General features: G+C 46.8%; 1 protein-coding gene across 1 annotated transcript in view; it reads left to right on the top strand.

Annotated features, from left to right (window-relative positions):
• The first annotated feature begins 2,474 nt into the window (after positions 1-2,474).
• TMEM145 (transmembrane protein 145) overlaps positions 2,475-18,190 on the top strand; it is a 198,498-nt gene continuing 182,782 nt past the window's right edge. The window contains exon 1 of the mRNA XM_073602043.1: positions 2,475-2,796. Coding sequence (XP_073458144.1) covers positions 2,698-2,796 — 99 coding nt within the window. The 5' untranslated portion in view covers positions 2,475-2,697. The remainder of the gene's footprint in view (positions 2,797-18,190) is intronic.

Genomic DNA, 18,190 nt, shown 5'->3' on the forward strand with positions numbered 1-18,190 from the left:
AGATCCTCTTCTCTCTGGATCCCGCTTCGCTTCAGTAAATAGCTGGTCCCCTAGTAAATAGATGGCCCTCTCCTATATTACAGTGACCCCCAAATCTCCTTCTCTCTGGATCCCACTATCCTCCTATATAATGGACCCCAGATTCCCCCCCCCCCTCTCTGGATCCTGCTTCCCTTCAGTAAATAAATTGTCTGCTGGTAAATAAATACCCTCCTATATACAGGGACCCCCAGATCCTCTCCTATATACAGAGACCCCTGCTTCTATATTATAGGGACCCCCAAATCTCCTAACCTCTGGATCCCACAAACCTCCTATATAATGGGACTCCCAGATCTCCTTCTCTCTGGATCCCGCCTCACTTCAGTAAATAGATGGTCCCCTCCCCTCCTAATTACAGGGACCCCCTGCTTCTATATTACAGGGACCCCCAAATTTCCTCCTCTCTCTGATTCCACTACCATCCTATATAATAGGACCCCTAAATCCCCTTCTCTCTATCCCTCCAGTTAGTATATAAAGGCCCCCCCCGATCCCATCCTATTTACAGGGACCCCCAGATCCCCTCCTATATACAGGGACCCCAGATCTCCTCCTATATACAGGGACCCCAGATCCCCTCCTATATACAGGGACCCCTGGATCCCCTCCTATTTACAGGGACCCCTGGATCCCCTCCTATTTACAGGGACCCCCAGATCCACTCCTATATACAGGGGCCTCCAGATCCCCCTCTTATATACAGGGACCCCCGGATCACCTCCTATATACAGGGACCCCTCAGATGCCCTCCTATATACAGGGACCCTCAGATCACCTCCTATATACAGGGACCCCCAGATTCCCTCCTATATACAGGGACCCTCAGATCACCTCCTATATACAGGGAACCCCAGATCCCCTCCTATATTCAGGGACCCCCAAATCCCCTCCTATATACAGGGACCCCAAAATCCCCTCCTATATACAGGGACCCTCGGATACCCTCCTATATACAGGGACCCCCGGATCCCCTCCTATATACAGGGACTCCCTGATCCTCTTCTATATACAGGGACCCTCGGATCCCCTCCTATATACAGGGACCCCCAGATCCCCTCCTATATACAGAGACCCCCAGATCCTCTTCTATATACAGGGACCCCCAGATCCCCTCCTATATACAGGGACCCCCAAACCCCCCCTATATACAGGGACCCCCAGATCCCCTCCTATATACAGGAACCCCAAGATCCCCTCCTATATACAGGGACCCCCAGATCCCCCCCTATATACAGGGACCCCCAGATCCCCTCCTATATACAGGGACCCCCGGATCCTCTTCTATATACAGGGACCCCCGGATCCCCTCCTATATACAGGGACCCCCGGATCCTCTTCTATATACAGGGACCCCCAGATCCCCTCCTATATACAGGGACCCCCAAACCCCCCCTATATACAGGGACCCCCAGATCCCCTCCTATATACAGGGACCCCAAGATCCCCTCCTATATACAGGGACCCCCGGATCCTCTTCTATATACAGGGACCCCCGGATCCTCTTCTATATACAGGGACCCCCGGATCCCCTCCTATATACAGGGACCCCCGGATCCTCTTCTATATACAGGGACCCCCAGATCCCCTCCTATATACAGGGACCCCCAAACCCCCCCTATATACAGGGACCCCCAGATCCCCTCCTATATACAGGGACCCCAAGATCCCCTCCTATATACAGGGACCCCAAGATCCCCTCCTATATACAGGGACCCCCAAACCCCCCCTATATACAGGGACCCCCAGATCCCCTCCTATATACAGGGACCCCAAGATCCCCTCCTATATACAGGGACCCCCGGATCCTCTTCTATATACAGGGACCCCCGGATCCTCTTCTATATACAGGGACCCCCGGATCCCCTCCTATATACAGGGACCCCCGGATCCTCTTCTATATACAGGGACCCCCAGATCCCCTCCTATATACAGGGACCCCCAAACCCCCCCTATATACAGGGACCCCCAGATCCCCTCCTATATACAGGGACCCCAAGATCCCCTCCTATATACAGGGACCCCCGGATCCTCTTCTATATACAGGGACCCCCGGAACCCCCTCTATATACAGGGACCCCCAGATCCCCTCCTATATACAGGGACCCCAAGATCCCCTCCTATATACAGGGACCCCCGGATCCTCTTCTATATACAGGGACCCCCGGATCCCCTCCTATATACAGGGACCCCCAGATCCTCTTCTATATACAGGGACCCCCGGATCCTCTTCTATATACAGGGACCCCCGGATCCCCCCCTATATACAGGGACCCCCATATCCTCTCCTATATACAGGGACCCCCGGATCCTCTTCTATATACAGGGACCCCCGGATCCCCCCCTATATACAGGGACCCCCGGGTGGACCCCCCTCCTCTCCGTATCCCGCTCCCCCTCCTGTCTCCCGTGTCTCTGCAGTGCTCGCCCCCGTGTCCTGTGCCCGCGCTGTGCTCGGTTCTCCCGGTACCGCCTCCCTCCCTCCCCGGTGATGCATTCCGGAGCTGCAGCTGTTTGTGTCCCCGTGTCCGGTGGGTGTCCGGTGATGAACCGTCTCCTCTGCTGATCACCATCCTCCATCTGTAACCGGAACCGGTCCGGTGCTGCGCTGTCTCATCTCTCCCGTCCTTCTCTCTTCATCCTCCGCCGGTCCCGGTGATGGGGCCCCCAGCGGGCCCCGGGCTGCTGCTGCTTCTTCTAGGATACCTGCGGATCTGTGCGGCCAAATATGTGCGGGGCAACCTGAGCACCAAAGAGGTGAGAGAGAGAGCCAGGGGCCACACTGAGAGAAAGCCAGGGGCCACACTGAGAGCCAGGGGCCACACTGAGATAAAGGGGCCACACTGAGAGAAAGGGGCCACACCGAGAGCCAGGGGCCACACTGAGAGAGAGCCAGGGGCCACACTGAAAGAGAGGGGCCACACTGAGAGCCAGGGGCCACACTGAGAGAAAGGGGCCACACTGATAGCCAGGGGCCACATTGAGAGGAATGGGCCACACTGAGAGCCAGGGGCCACACTGAGAGAGAGCCAGGGGCCACACTGAGAGAAAGGGGCCACACTGAGAGCCAGGGGCCACACTGAGAGAGAGACAGGGGCCACACTGAGAGCCAGGGGCCACACTGAGAGAAAGGCACCACACTGAGAGCCAGGGGCCACACTGAGAGAAAGGGGCCACACTGAGAGCCAGGGGCCACACTGAGAGAAAGGGGCCACACTGAGAGCCAGGGGCCACACTGAGAGAAAGGGGCCACACTAAGAGAGAGCCAGGGGCCACACTGAGAGCGAGGGGCCACACTGAGAGCCAGGGGACACACTGAGAGAAAGGGGCCACACTGAGAGCCAGGGGCCACACTGAGAGAGAGCCAGGGGCCACACTGAGAGCCAGGGGCCACACTGAGAGAAAGGGGCCACACTGAGAGAGAGGGGCCACACTGAGAGAGAGCCAGGGGCCACACTGAGAGCCAGGGGCCACACTGAGAGAGAGCCAAGGGCCACACTGAGAGCCAGGGGCCACACTGAGAGAAAGGGGCCACACTGAGAGAGAGGGGCCACACTGAGAGAGAGCCAGGGGCCACACTGAGAGCCAGGGGCCACACTGAGAGAGAGGGGCCATACTGAGAGCCAGGGGCCACACAGAGAGAGCCAGGGGTCACACTGAGAGCCAGGGGCCACACTGAGAGAAAGGGACCACACTGAGAGAGAGGGGCCACACTGAGAGAGAGCCAGGGGCCACACTGAGAGAGAGCCAGGGGCCACACTGAGAGAGAGCCAGGGGCCACACTGAGAGAAAGGGGCCACACTGAGAGCCAGGGGCCACACTGAGAGAGAGTCAGGGGCCACACTGAGAGAGAGTCAGGGGCCACACTGAGAGAGAGTCAGGGGCCACACTGAGAGAGAGCCAGGGTCCACACTGAGAGAGAGGGGGCCACACTGAGAGAGAGGGTCCACACTGAGAGAGAGGGTCCACACTGAGTGAGAGGGGCCACACTGAGAGAAAGGGGCCACACTGAGAGCCAGGGGCCACAGAGAGAGAGAGAGAAAGGGGCCACACTGAGAGCCATGGGCCACAGAGAGAGAGAGGGGCCACAATGAGAGACAGGGGGCACAGAGAGAGAGAGAGACAGGGCCACACGAGAGCCAGGGGCCACAGAGAGAGAGAGAGGCCACATGGAGAGAGCGGGGCCACACTGAGAGCCAGGGGCCACAGAGAAAGAGACCATACTGAGAGCCAGGGGCCACACTAAGAGCCAGGGGCCACACTGAGAGATCTATCTATCTATCTATCTATCTATCTATCTATCTATCTATCTATCTATCTATCTATCTATCTATCTATTCTATCTCTATTATAACACATTACACACAGGCACACTGTATATGATATAATGTATCTCTTTAATAAATGGATACAATGAAATCCTGGGATGTATTTGGTGTAATGTTGATAATGTGTTGCAGACAATCATGCTGTGATGTTTTATGTCTTCTATAGTGAATGGTGGAGATATGGAGAATGTTTATTTATAATTTTATCTTTGTGTATGATATAAAATCTCTCTGGCAGGATAAATATTTTAGAGAAGTTTTGGGCAGAGTTTGGTCCTATATCTATACCTCTAGAAGATGGGGGGACGATTGTAGCTATACCTCTAGAAGATGGGGGGGGGGCGATTGTATCTAGAACTCTAGAAGATGGGGGGACGATTGTATCTAGAACTCTAGAAGATGGGGGGACGATTGTATCTAGAACTCTAGAAGATGGGGGGACGATTGTATCTAGAACTCTAGAAGATGGGGGGTTGATGTGTCGCTCAGATATAGAGAATTGATCGCTCTGGCTGTGTGTTGTCATACTGTGGCAGTTCAATCTCCGTTTTATTTCGCAGACTTTACTTTGTTCTGCTCCAGCGTTGCTCAGAACGGATGGGAACGGATATATTTGGTGTACGGCTGACACTGGCTGTTGCCAGGACTACAATGAAGAGAATAGAGGACTGGTTGTTAGGTGAATGCAGCTGTCAGCTCAGTGAGACATTTTATACTGTGGGTTAGGATTTGGCGTTGAATAATTCTGGTCTCCGTTCGGTTTAGGTGACACCATAAGTGATATGTGTGTTTGAAGCTTTGTAGATTGTAAATCTTTTCTTAGCCTTTCTAGTCCCTATTCACACCTGATTTCCCAAAGTGCTGCTCTGCGTAACATCAGGATTCCCATTATAAATGATGGTGTCCATTCATACCTGAACATTGAGTCACCTGAAGCTCAGAAAAGTACAGAAGCTTCAGAGTTGAACATTTTTGGCCCCTATAGACTTCAACGGGAGGTCCTGAAAAGACCTGAAAACACACTGTTTCTTGCCTCTCCCCCTAGTAACTAGCTTTCCATTGGCTAAAACAAAAATGCTCATGTCTGTAAACGCTCATAAAACGCATGTACAAACTCGCAAAAAAACTCACCTGGCGTGTGAGTCAGGAGGTTCTTCTTTTTATTGTTGCTTTCAACTAAACCTGGACAAACTCTTTACAATTTTATTGTACAATCTCTGTTCAATCTGCTGTATATTTACTAAAACATTATAATAGGAGGACACATGTAAACGCTCCATTCAAATCATATCCAATCTGGAAGCTCCTTGCACTACAAATTGTAGCTCTAAAGGAGATTGTACAATCAGATTGTATAGTGACATTATAGTCCAGCCAGGGGTGTACCTACAGGGGTCACAGGGGTCACAATTGTGACTGGGTCCCATGGTCCAGAGATTGTACATTCAGATTGTATAGTGACCTTTAATCATGTTATGGTCCAGCCAGGGGCGTACCTACAGGGGTTACAATTGCATCCTGGCCCCATGCTTCAGGGGGCCCGTGCAGCCCCCTGTACACCAGGATTGGAGGGGCGGTGGGATATAGAGGAACCAAACTCCTCCTTCCTACAGCTGCTGAATGCCCGCTTCTCCTCCTCTCCCTCCCAGCTGCAGGAGGGAGAGGAATCGGTTCATCTATATGCTGCTACCAATTCCGCCCCTCCTATTCAGCTTCTTAGTGCTCCCCCCAGGCCACTGTCCCCTCTCCTGTCCCTCCCTGTGCTCTCCCTGGGCTCCCATCTTCCTTCACTCTGCCAGGTTCCCCCCTCTCCTCTCCCGCTGGCTACTTCAAAAGATGGTGTCAGGATGGAGAGCGGGGAAGGGGGCGGTAAATGTGTCATTTACCGGCCCCTTCCTTGTCTGAATAAATATTCTCTGGATCAGATGTGGGTATAGAATTGTGTATATGGAGGTTTTCTTTTTTGCTTCCTTTCATTTGATTAAACTAGATGGACTTGTGTCTCTTTTAAACCTGACTTTGTAATATAGCAATGTCCCCACATTTTCTTTTGGGATAAAATACAAAAATGACCCTCAGTTAACCGGTTCACTACCTCCCCACACAGATTTCCTGCGGCAGGGTGGCCACTCCGCACCAGTTCACGTACTAGGTACATGATCTGGCACTTCCAGGTCTGGGGCACGCACGTGCGCCGCTGGCTCCCGCTGTGATTGGACACAGCGGGAGCCAATCAGCGGGTCCCGCGGACCCGATGTCCACCGGGACCTGCCGATCATGGATGACAGAGGCAAAACGGCGGTCTGCCTATGTAAACAAGGCAGATTCCCGTTCTGCTAGTAGGGGAAACAGAGATCTTGTGTTTCAGCTAAGCAGGAACACAGATCTCTGTCTTCTCACAGCCAAACCATCCCCTACACAGTTAGAAAACATTCAAAAACACCTAAAAACAACAATTAGAACATGTGCCGACTAATAGACAGCTGCTAGTATTTGGAGCACACCTCAGGGAAGATTGGTTAACACACCTTATTGATTCGACTTAATGTCTGGAACCTGGGTGTGCTCCAAATACTAGCAGCTGTTTATTAGTCAGCACATGTTCTAATTGTTGTTTTTAGGTGTTTTTGAATGTATTTGTTATTTATGTCACCTTTTGTACTTAAATAAAATTTGTTCAATTTTTAAAATTCCTCCATACAACTGCCGCTCACTGGATATTTTATCTTTTTCAGACCATTCTCTGTAAACCCGAGAGATGGTTGTGTGTGAAAATCACAGTAGATCAGCAGATTTTGAAATACTCGAAAACCATGTCACGTTCAAAGTCACTTAAATCCTCTTTCTTTCCCAAACTGATGCTCAGTTTGAACTTCAGCAAGTTGTCTTCACCACATCTAGATGCTTAAATGAAATGCATTGAGTTGCTGCCATGTGATTGGCTGATTAGCAATTTGTGTTACCAAGCAATTAAACATGTGCACCTAATAAAGGGGCCGGTGGGTGTGTGTGTATGTATATGTGTGTGTATATATATATATATATATATTTGCATACAACTGTGATAGAGATATATATATATATATATATATATATATATATATATATATATATATATATATATATATATATATATATCACAGTTGTATGCAAAAGTTTAGGAACCCCTGACAATTTCGATGATTGTCATTTATAAATATTTGGGTGTTTGGATCAGCAATTTCATTTTGATCTATCAAATAACTGAAGGACACAGTAATATTTCAGTAGTGAAATGAGGTTTATTGGATTAACAGAAAATGCGCAATATGCATCAAAATGAAATTAGACCGGTGCATACATTTGGGCACCCCAACAGAAAAATCACATCAATATTTAGTAGAGCCTCCTTTAGCAGAAATAACAGCCTCTAGACGCTTCCTATAGCCTGTAATGAGTGTCTGGATTCTGGATGAATGTATTTTGGACCATTCCTCCTTACAAAACATCTCCAGTTCAGTTATGTTTGATGGTTGCCGAGCATGGACAGCCCGCTTCAAATCACCCCACAGATGTTCAATGATATTCAGGTCTGGGGACTGGGAACTGGGGACTGGGATGGCCATTCCAGAACATTGTACTTGTTCCTCTGCATAAATGCCCGAGTAGATTTTGAGCCGTGTTTTGGGTCGTTGTCTTGTTGAAATATCCAGCCCCAATGTAACTTCAACTTTGTGACTGATTCCTCAACATTATTCTCAAGAATCTGCTGATACTGAGTGGAATCCATGCGACCCTCAACTTTATCCAGATTTCTAGTCTCGGCACTGGCCACACAGCCCCACAGAATGATGGAACCTCCACCAAATTTTACTGTGGGTAGCAAGTGTTTTTCTTGGAATGCTGTGTTCTTTTGCCGCCATGCATAACGCCCCTTGTTATGACCAAATAACTCAATCTTTGTTTCACCAGTCCACAGCACATTATTCCAAAATGAAGCTGGCTTGTCCAAATGTGCGTTTGCATACCTCAAGCGACTCCGTTTGTGACGTGTGTGTGCAGAAAAGATTTCTTTCGCATCACTCTCCAATACAGCTTCTCACTGTGCAAAGTGCGCTGAATTGTTGAAGGATGCCCAGTGACACCATCTGCAGCAAGTTGATGTTGTAGGTCTTTGGAGGTGGTCTGTTGGCTGTTTTTGACCGTTCTCACCATCCTTTGCCTTTGCCTCTCCAATATTTTATGTGGCCTGCCACTTCTGGCCTTAACAAGAACTGTGTCTGTGGTCTTCCATTTCCTCACTATTTTCCTCACAGTGGACACTGATAGCTTATATCTCTGTGATAACTTTTTGTAGCCTTCCCCTAAACCATAATGTAGAACAATCTTTGTTTTCAGGTCATTTGAGAGTTGTTTTGAGGCCCCCATGTTGCCACTCTTTAGAGGAGAGTCAAAGAGAACAGCAACTTGCAATTGGCCACCTTAAATACCCTTTCTCATGATTGGATGCACCTGTCTATGAAGTTCAAGGCTTAGGCCAGGTTCACACTGGTGCGACGCGACACTCGTCCTACTTTGGATCCAACTTTGCCCTGTGACTTGAAGGATTTTAAAGTAATTTATTAGGCAGCTCTGGGGGTCTCTTCCGACTTCTCCGCTTTCTCCGGCCTCTTCTCCCACCTCTTCTCCCGATCTCCGGTGTCTTCTCCCGGGCTCCACCACTATCTTCTGCTCTTTTGCCCGCTCTTTTGCTAGTGTTGGCCTGGTCTTCTCCATCGTCTTCTTCCTCCGGTCTTCTTCCGATGTTGACATGACACTCTCTCCCGCTGTAATGCCGTGTGTGCGGTGCGCAACGACTTATATAGGCATGGGGCGTGGTCACCGGGTGATGTCATCCGGTGACACCGCTACTTATGACGTCACCGCCCCATCATGCCCCGGACGGTGACGTCATAAGGGGCGGGGTCACCGGATGACATCACCTGGTGACCACGCCCCATGCCTATATAAGTCATTGCGCACACAGCATTACAGTGGGAAAGAGCGTCGTGTCAAAATCAGAAGAAGACCGGAGGGAAGAGGACGACAGAAAAGACCGGGCCAACGCTAGCAAAAGAGCGGGAAAAAGAGCAGAAGATAGCGGAGGAGCCCGGGAGAAGACACCGGAGAGCGGGAGAAGAACCGGAGATCGGGAGAAGAGGCCGGAGAGAACGGAGAAGTCGGAAGAGACCCCCAGACTTTAAAAACCTGTCTAGTGTGTTTTTTTTATTGACACTTTTTTCCCCCCTGGTGAATGGGTAGGGGTACGATGTACCCCACACTCATTCACATAGGGTGGGGGGCTAGGATCTGGGGGCCCCCTTATTAAAGGGGGATCCCGGATTCCGATAAGCCCCCCGCCCGCAGACCCCGACAACCAACGGCCAGGGTTATCGGGAAGTGGCCCTTGTCTTTATCAACATGGGGACAGGGTGCTTTGGGGTGGGGGGGCCGCAGTGCGCCCCCCTGCTCCTAAGCACCCACCCCCCATGTTGAGGGCATGCGGCATGTGGCCTGATACGGTTCAGGAGGGGGGGGGGGCGCTCGCTCATTCCCACCCCCTTTCCTGACCAGCTGGGCTACGTGCTCGGATAAGGGTCTGGTATGGATTTTGGGGGGACCCCCACGCCGTTGTTTCGGTGTAGGGGGTTCCCCTTAATACCCATACCAGACCGAAGGACCTGGTATGCTCTTGTAGGGGGAACCCATGCCAGTTTTTTATTTAAAATTTGGCGTGGAGTTTCCCCTCAAGATCATCAGAGCACAAGTCGCATGCCAAAGTCGGATCAGGCAAGACAGCAATCCGACATTGATCCGACTTCAGTGATATTCAATGGGCTGAAGTAGGATCAAAGTGGAACCAAAGTAGTGCAGGGAGCATTTTCAAAGTCGGACCAGATAAGACGGCTCCCATAGGGAAACATTGATTTTCACATGTCATGCGACATGAGCTCCCAATGTTAATGAGCTCACCAAACCAATTGTGTGTTCCAATTAACCAGTGCTAAGTAGTTACAGATATTCAAATCAAGAAAATGACAAGGGTGCTCAAATTTATGCACCTGTCTAATTTCATTTTGATGCATATTGCGCATTTTCTGTTAATCCAATAAACCTCATTTCACTACTGAAATATTACTGTGTCCTTCAGTTATTTGATAGATAAAAATGAAATTGCTGATCCAAACACCCAAATATTTATAAGTGACAATCATGGAAATTGTCAGGGGTTCTTAAACTTTTGCATACAACTGTGTATATATATATATATATATATATATATATATATATATATATATATATATATATATATATATATATATATATATATTTTATTTTTTATTTTTTTCTAAATAAAATGATTACAGTTTTGTTTCAGTAGCTGAAACGGATACTAATATACAAATCATCTAATCTCTTAATTTTGGAATACTAGTTACCAACAAGTGTCAAGGATCTGGGGGTCCTAGCAGATGAGACTCAATAGCATGTAATGTCAAGCTGCAACAAGCAAGGCCAGAAGACTATTATCATGCATTAAGAAGGGAGTAAATACTCAAAAGATAAAACTATATTCCTACTACTTTCCAAACTCTGATTCTCCCTGTAGAGGCTTAAAGTGGTTGTAAACCTCAGACATGAAATATGAACAAATCGTATCCCTCTATAGTATGTACTTATTTCAATGAAGAGCACTAAGTGTCATATCTGTCTGCTGCTTTGATCCTCTGCTATCTGCATGAATCACTTCTGACAAGTTTTTCTGACACCAAGAGAATAAAGGTGACAGGGGAGAGATCTCCAGCTGATTGATAGCCTCAGCTCTGTCCCTGTGTGCTGGGGGTGTGTCCCTTCCCTCCAATCAGCTGTCAGAGCTCTCCTCCCTGGGCTCTGCAGAGTGTAATTTCAGCTGTCTGTGCACCTTTTTGTCTGACAGCTCAGACAAGCTTTATAATCCCTGGACTTTGAACAGATGTAGAGAAGACTAGAGATAAACAGGTATAACTTATGTAGGAGGGTTTGTTTAATCTCTGAGTATCACCTGAGTCTGGTCACTTTACTGGGTATATGTAAGGCTTTACGACAATTTTGAGAGAACACATGGCCGCCCCACTAAATTCGAGAGGGTTTGGGGGGGGGGGGGCAGTTGGTTTGATGTACCATGATTGGCTCCAGTAGACCTGATAATTGATAGGATATTGAGACAGAATGCCTTTGATTACTTAATGTTGGTTACTACTTTCTGATTTTGGAATGTGCCATAGCGGTGGTCTATTGGTACTGTCATTTCTGTTTTCAGCCACTAGGTGGGGTTGTATGTTCTCTTCAGTGAGCTGATGTCTCTTTGTAGCTCTTTGAAGTTGGAAGCAGTAATTGACTACAGTAGTACCTTGGATTACGAGCATAATTCGTTCCAGAAGCATGCTTGTAATCCAAAGCACTCGTATATCAAAGCGAGTTTCTCCATAGGAATCGATGTAAACTCAGATAATTTGTTCCAGTGTCACTGCTAGTGTATACAGTACCGCATGTGGCAAGAGGTGGGGGGGGGCACCCGACACACTCGGAGACCACTCAAAGACGCTCAGAGACACTCGGAAACGCTCGGAGACACTGTGTCTCCAAGTGTCTCTGATCGTCTCCGAGCATCACTGGCGCCCCCGCACCTCTGGTCACATGCGGTACTGCACACCCCAGAGGCTTGAATCCTGCTCGTCTTGCAAGACAACTCTCACAAATTGAGCCAGGATATTTTTTTTAAAAAACAACTCCTATTGCGAAACGCTCGTAAACCGCGTTGCTCGCAATCTGAGGTTTTACTGTACTTGTTTTGGACATTGCAACTTTACATTCTTTTATGAGTGTTTATGGAACATGTATGCTTCAGCGCGTTCAAATAAAAACTTAATTCTGAAAAAAAAAAAAGAAGAAGACAGATGGCCACACAATGAAGTTGAACGAGAAGTTGTCCAATTTCAAATGACATAGGTGTTTTTTTTTTACTGTTAGAGGGGTAAGGATGTGGAACTCCCTTCCACAGTTGGTGGTGTCAGTGGCGAGTGTAGATACATGAGAAAAAAAAAATAGATGCGTTTCTTAGTGAGAGTAATGTACTGGGGTATGGACAATAGTAGCCAACATCCGATGGCGTTCGCAGTTATGTAGGGTTTCATAGCCACTCACCTGGTTGCTGAGGCTCTGAATTTTATTATAGGAATGTATAAGGGATGACCATCAGTGCTGACTTTCAGAGAAGTCACAATTTGCATAATGCTGCCAGGCGATTTTTTTTTTTTTGGACATTTCTGATATACTGAGCGGTGATGGAGTTTATACTGCGTGGTGCGTAGTTTTTAGCTATAAGTATTCTGACTATTGTGCTGGTTTGTGCTGCATTAGGTAGAAGACCCGGGATCAGCATCACATCCATAAAACATTCACCTTGAAACCAAGTGAGCAATGACAATGTCTGGATTTCCATCTTCTCTGTTTCACTTTATGAAGTCGTCCTGCACACACACATATGTCTGTGTATATTTATGACGCCCAGCGAAGCAATAACCTTTATGTATTAGCACCATTTCCAACCATAGTACCCTACTGGGGCTCGGAAATGTGTAGAGGCTGTATAGATGCCTGTTGTCCTTGACTTCAAGGACGGTTTGATTTGTCCCTGGAAACTTCTCTCCTGTAAATATTCTTGTGGTTTTTTTTTTTCTTTTTCATGCAGCCCAGCCATACAATAGCGTATGTTTTATCTTTTTTTTTTTTTTTTTTAGACTTTTTTTTTATGTCCAATGTAGTAAATATTTGAAGCAGTACAGGTTCTAGGATCTTCGGTCCTCTCTTAACCTCCCTGGCGGTATGATTATGTCCGATTTTTGATGCTGAAAGCGGTACAATTATTTTGCATGGAAATTTGGCGTTTTAGTCCTGTTATGCCCCGTACACACGGTCGGATTTTCCAACGGAAAATGTGCGATCGGAGTGTGTTGTCGGAAATTCCGACCGTGTGTGGGCTCCATCGGAACTTTTTCCATCCGATTTTCCGACACACAAAGTTTGAGAGCAGGCTATAAAATTTTCCGACAACAAAATCCGTTGTCGGAATTTCCGATCGTGTGTACACAAATCCGACGCACAAAGTGCCACGCATGCTCAGAATAAATAAAGAGATGAAAGCTATTGGCTACTGCCCCGTTTATAGTTCCCGACGTACGTGTTTTACGTCACCGCGTTCAGAATGACCGGATTTTCCGACAACTTTGTGTGACCGTGTGTATGCAAGACAAGTTTGAGCCAACATCCGTCGGAAAAAATCCTAGGATTTTGTTGTCGGAATGTCCGATCAATGTCCGACCGTGTGTACGGGGCATAATTCTTAGGAATAACACACATAAATCTGTCCAAACAAGAGTCTAGTAGATATCCCGGGTATGATAAAGTTTGAAACACGAAATCATAAATTATAATATAATAAAATAACTATAAATAATTATAACAAATAATAATATAATAATAATAAAAAATATTCAATAATGTAATCAAATCAAAAACACTGGAATTTGCTCAGTTGCAGAATTGTCGCTGTCGTTACTTTCAGTGTTTGATGACGGATTTCCCCACCAATCACTATCGCTCCATTCTGCAAGTGATTCTAATTTATTATCGCTGTTTCCTAGCTGGTCTAAAACCACTTTTGATGTAAAGGGACACTTTTAGGTTGCTATGGACAATCTCCAGTTTCCAGGCAGAAAGAACAGTATATATATAATACAAAACTGCATGCAGGGCACTGGAGAAACCACTAGGGACAAAAGAGAGGTGAAATAAATTGATACAGTAATGTAATCTGTAAGATTGCAGTGTACTGTATGTATTGTGTTTTTACTTTTTTAATTTGGCGCCGTTCTCCGTCCCCGTGTGTCGCAGCGCTCGCAGGGAACGGAGCTCGGCACTGTAATAGATCCGGCGGAGGACACGGCTCACACACAGAGCGGGGAGGACATCGCAGGATCCTGGGGACAAGGTAAGTAACCTCTTCCATGGATCCTGCGATGCGATCCCGAGTGTGGCTCGGGGGTTACCGCTTTTGGTACTGAAAATCTACCCCGAGCCAGACTCGGGATTACCGTCAGGGTGGTTAATAAGCAAAATAGTCCTGGAAGTTATTTTAAGGCTCCATGCACACTGGACGTTAAAATAACGTTATAAAAATGACAGTAGCTTTGCAGTGCGTTTTTTAACGTTTTTGCAATAGCGTTTATTAGCGTTTTTTGCGTTTTTCCGCGTTAGCGTTTTTTTATTTGAAGAAAACTTTATTTTTTTTTCAATGGATCAAAAACGTTTAAAAAATGCTGGTGAGCCATGTTTTTGAGCGTTTATCAACGTTAATCAGCGTTTATGTGTTTTTTGTGGTCAGAAAACCAGCTTCTGAACGCGATTTTAGGGCGTTCAGACATCAGCCCATAAACTCCACTGCTGATAAACGTCCGTGTGTGCATGTACATAGGATAACATAGTGGGGAGTTTATGGGCTATTAAAAAAAAGCCCAAACTCCCAAAAACGGCCGTTTGTGAGCTTCAGTGTGCATGGGGCCCAAGGCTTCGTGTACACGGGACGTTTTTACAAACTCTACCGAATGATTTAACTTGACAGATAGTAACCCATGTTTAACACATCGGTTTTGCCGAGTTTAGCAGCGTTTTGCCACGTTTGTGCTTGGAAGCGTTTTTTCAAAATAGCCAAAAATGAAAAACGCCTGTAAACGAAACGCGGCTAAACGCGAGTATAGCTCCGTTTAGCCGCGTTTAGAAGCGTGTGGCGCTTGAAATGCCTGTAAACTCAGCTTCTGAATGCATTTTTTTGCTTTCCAAAAAATGCCTCTAAACTCAACTGCCTAGAAATGACTATAAACCACCCTGTGTACATGGACAGATAAGATAACATGGCGGAGAGTTCAGGGGAGGTTGAAAAAAAACTCTCAACTGTTCCTAAATGTCCATTTACCAGCAGCAGTGTACATGAGGCCTTAGTCAAATAAATGTTTATTCAAGTATAACCACTTGACCTCAAGAAGATTTACCCCCCTTCATGACCAGACCCCTGACTCCTTACATTGGTAGTCAGTGGAAAGAATGGTCTTTACATTTGTTGCTAATGGGAAGAACGGTCTTTACATTGGTGATCAGTGGCAAGAATGGTCCTTACATTGGCAGTCAGTGGGAAGAATGGTCCATACATTGGTAGTCAGTGGGAAGAATGGTCTTTACATTTGTTGCTAATGGGAAGAATGGTCTTTACATTGGTGGTCAGTGGGAAGAATGGTCTTTACATTGGTGATCAGTGGGAAGAATGGTCTTTACATTGGTGGTCAGTGGGAAGAATGGTCTTTACATTGGTGATCAGTGGGAAGAATGGTCTTTACATTGGTGGTCAGTGGGAAGAATGGTCTTTACATTGGTGGTCAGTGGGAAGAATGGTCTTTACATTGGTGGTCAGTGGGAAGAATGATCCCTACATTGCAAAAGTTAGTCTTTGGGTATGTAAGGGACTTTTTAGACATGTATATGAACAACACCATATACCCAACTGTGGGTATAGGAATGGGTATATGGGATTGTATGATATTATTTATTTATTTTTATGGTTGAACTAATGTGAGACAAAGTTTAATTGCACTCATTCCCTATATAGAGATGGTCCATGTTCTGAATTTAGTTCAAATATTGTGCATAACTTGCATATGTGAAGGATTCCCAACACCTTTCGAATGAATCTTCATCAAGGGCGGGAGTACACTTACTGTATGTAGAGCAGAAGGAGAACATATATTTATCAGCCAAACATTATTAAAAAAAAATCCAAGCTTTCAGACCTGGAAGATGTCGGGGAGGTATGTGGGTGATAAGTGCTCAGAGGACCCAGGAGATCCGAGCACGCAATTAATGGCGCTCATTCTATTCAGTGCTGAAAAGTGATCCAAGCCTAGATTGGTCGTGACAAGTCTTGCTAGGAATGGCAGAACTCTGCCTATCCGTCACATATACAGTATGTACACCATCCACCTCTGGCGGTCCCGTCATGTATGTGTACCAGCCCCAGGACCATGTGAGAGACGGGCACATCTACCACAATGCACGCTATGAGGACGCCCCCTCCTCCCTCTTCCCTCTTCTCTTTCTGATATAATACTCTTACCTGGTTTTATGTTGGGAACATTTGGCACTTTCTGTTTATTGTTCTTTATAAATGAAAGTTGTTCTGCTGGTAAAGTAATAGTCTGTTCTGTATTTTTATTGCTCATTTAATTGTTAAAATCGCGTCTGTTCAAAATGAACAGAACAAACGTTTTCCTTTTTACTTGTCGCTTAAAGTAGTACTAAAGCCTTCTCTTTTATCTTATCAGCAACACATCGGAACAAAAACATTTTGCACAAAACCACAAACAATTTCGAATATAACACAAAAAAAAATTACATTGTATTCATATTGCAGCCTCAGCCTCTGGTTTCCCAACTGTCATTTCCTCACACTTCTGCTCATGGAGGTCTCTTTCAAAAAGTAAATTATGATCATGTGATCACTGTGCTCGGGACTACATGTCCCATGAGTCATACCGCCGCTGCTCATGCACTCCCTGCTTTCGGTTTTGAGCCCGATGCCTGTTCCCCAAAAGGACAATAAAAACAAGACTCTCCACTGTGTTTTCTCAGTGACACCTCTGGCTCAGGTGCCGCTGTCAGTCACTTACCTTGAAGGAGGATCAGAGGCATGCCCTCTTTTTAGTGTCCTTTCCAGCTGCCTGTGCATTTCAGTGCAGGCCGCATTCTCACATAGGACTGTAATCCTCTTCTTTTGAGCAAGCACATGTGGCTCCAGAAGAATACTGCAAGCCAAGAAGCCACCATAGCAAGAGAAATGGGGGCCATTGATTGGGAGACCGGATGAAAAGGGAGAATAGACTAGCAGAAACATCAGAAGAAGCATCCGCAGCGCGCATGTAGGTTCTAACATCAAGTGTATCAAGAATAGGTTTTACTATCACTATTTATTTTTCTTCGGTACCTATATAGTGCTGTCAACTTACATAGCGCTTTACACATATATATTGTACATTCACATCAGTCCCTGCCCTCAAGCAGCTTACAGTCTAAGGTCCCTAACCAGTGACGGTTGTTTTTTTTTTTTTTTGGGCGGGGGGCAAACAATAATCCCCCCCCCCCGGGCAGACGGCGGCAGCATTACCGCCCTCGCCCGCTGTCTGCACTTACCCGATCTAGGTGGCAGGCTCTGGTGTCCTTTGCTCCAGCATTGCGGACCCGATCTAGGTGGCGGTCTGCGGGCAGCGGCTCTGGTGTCCTCATCTCTATCATGATGGCTTTCACCATGCATCTCCTCTCTCCTCCTCCTAGGCGCTAGGCCTCCAAAAGGATCGCCGGACATTTTGGCCAGTCAGGAAACGGGTCTCACGACCTGCTTCCTGATTGGCGGGGAGGAGATTTAGTGTGAAAATAGAGAATATTCATTCGCTGTTGTCACACAACTTTTTTGAAGCCTATTAGAGCCTCTGGCTTTAATCACGTGCTAAAAAAAAAAACAAAACAAATTGAACATTTATAAAAGATATATCACAAAGCAAAGGTGTATGTTTCAAAGGGAGTACCTACTAATATTATCAGCGAGTCTGTATCTGATATAAAGTAAAGCTGGCCATACCCTGTGCAGATCAGTGATGGTCCTGTTGCCACCTACCTGCCAAGCATCCAAGGAGCCAGGCAGAAAATTGTCAGTCAAACAGCAG

The sequence above is a fragment of the Aquarana catesbeiana genome, linkage group LG10 (assembly GCF_042186555.1).
Source record: "Aquarana catesbeiana isolate 2022-GZ linkage group LG10, ASM4218655v1, whole genome shotgun sequence".
NCBI lineage: Eukaryota > Metazoa > Chordata > Amphibia > Anura > Ranidae > Aquarana > Aquarana catesbeiana.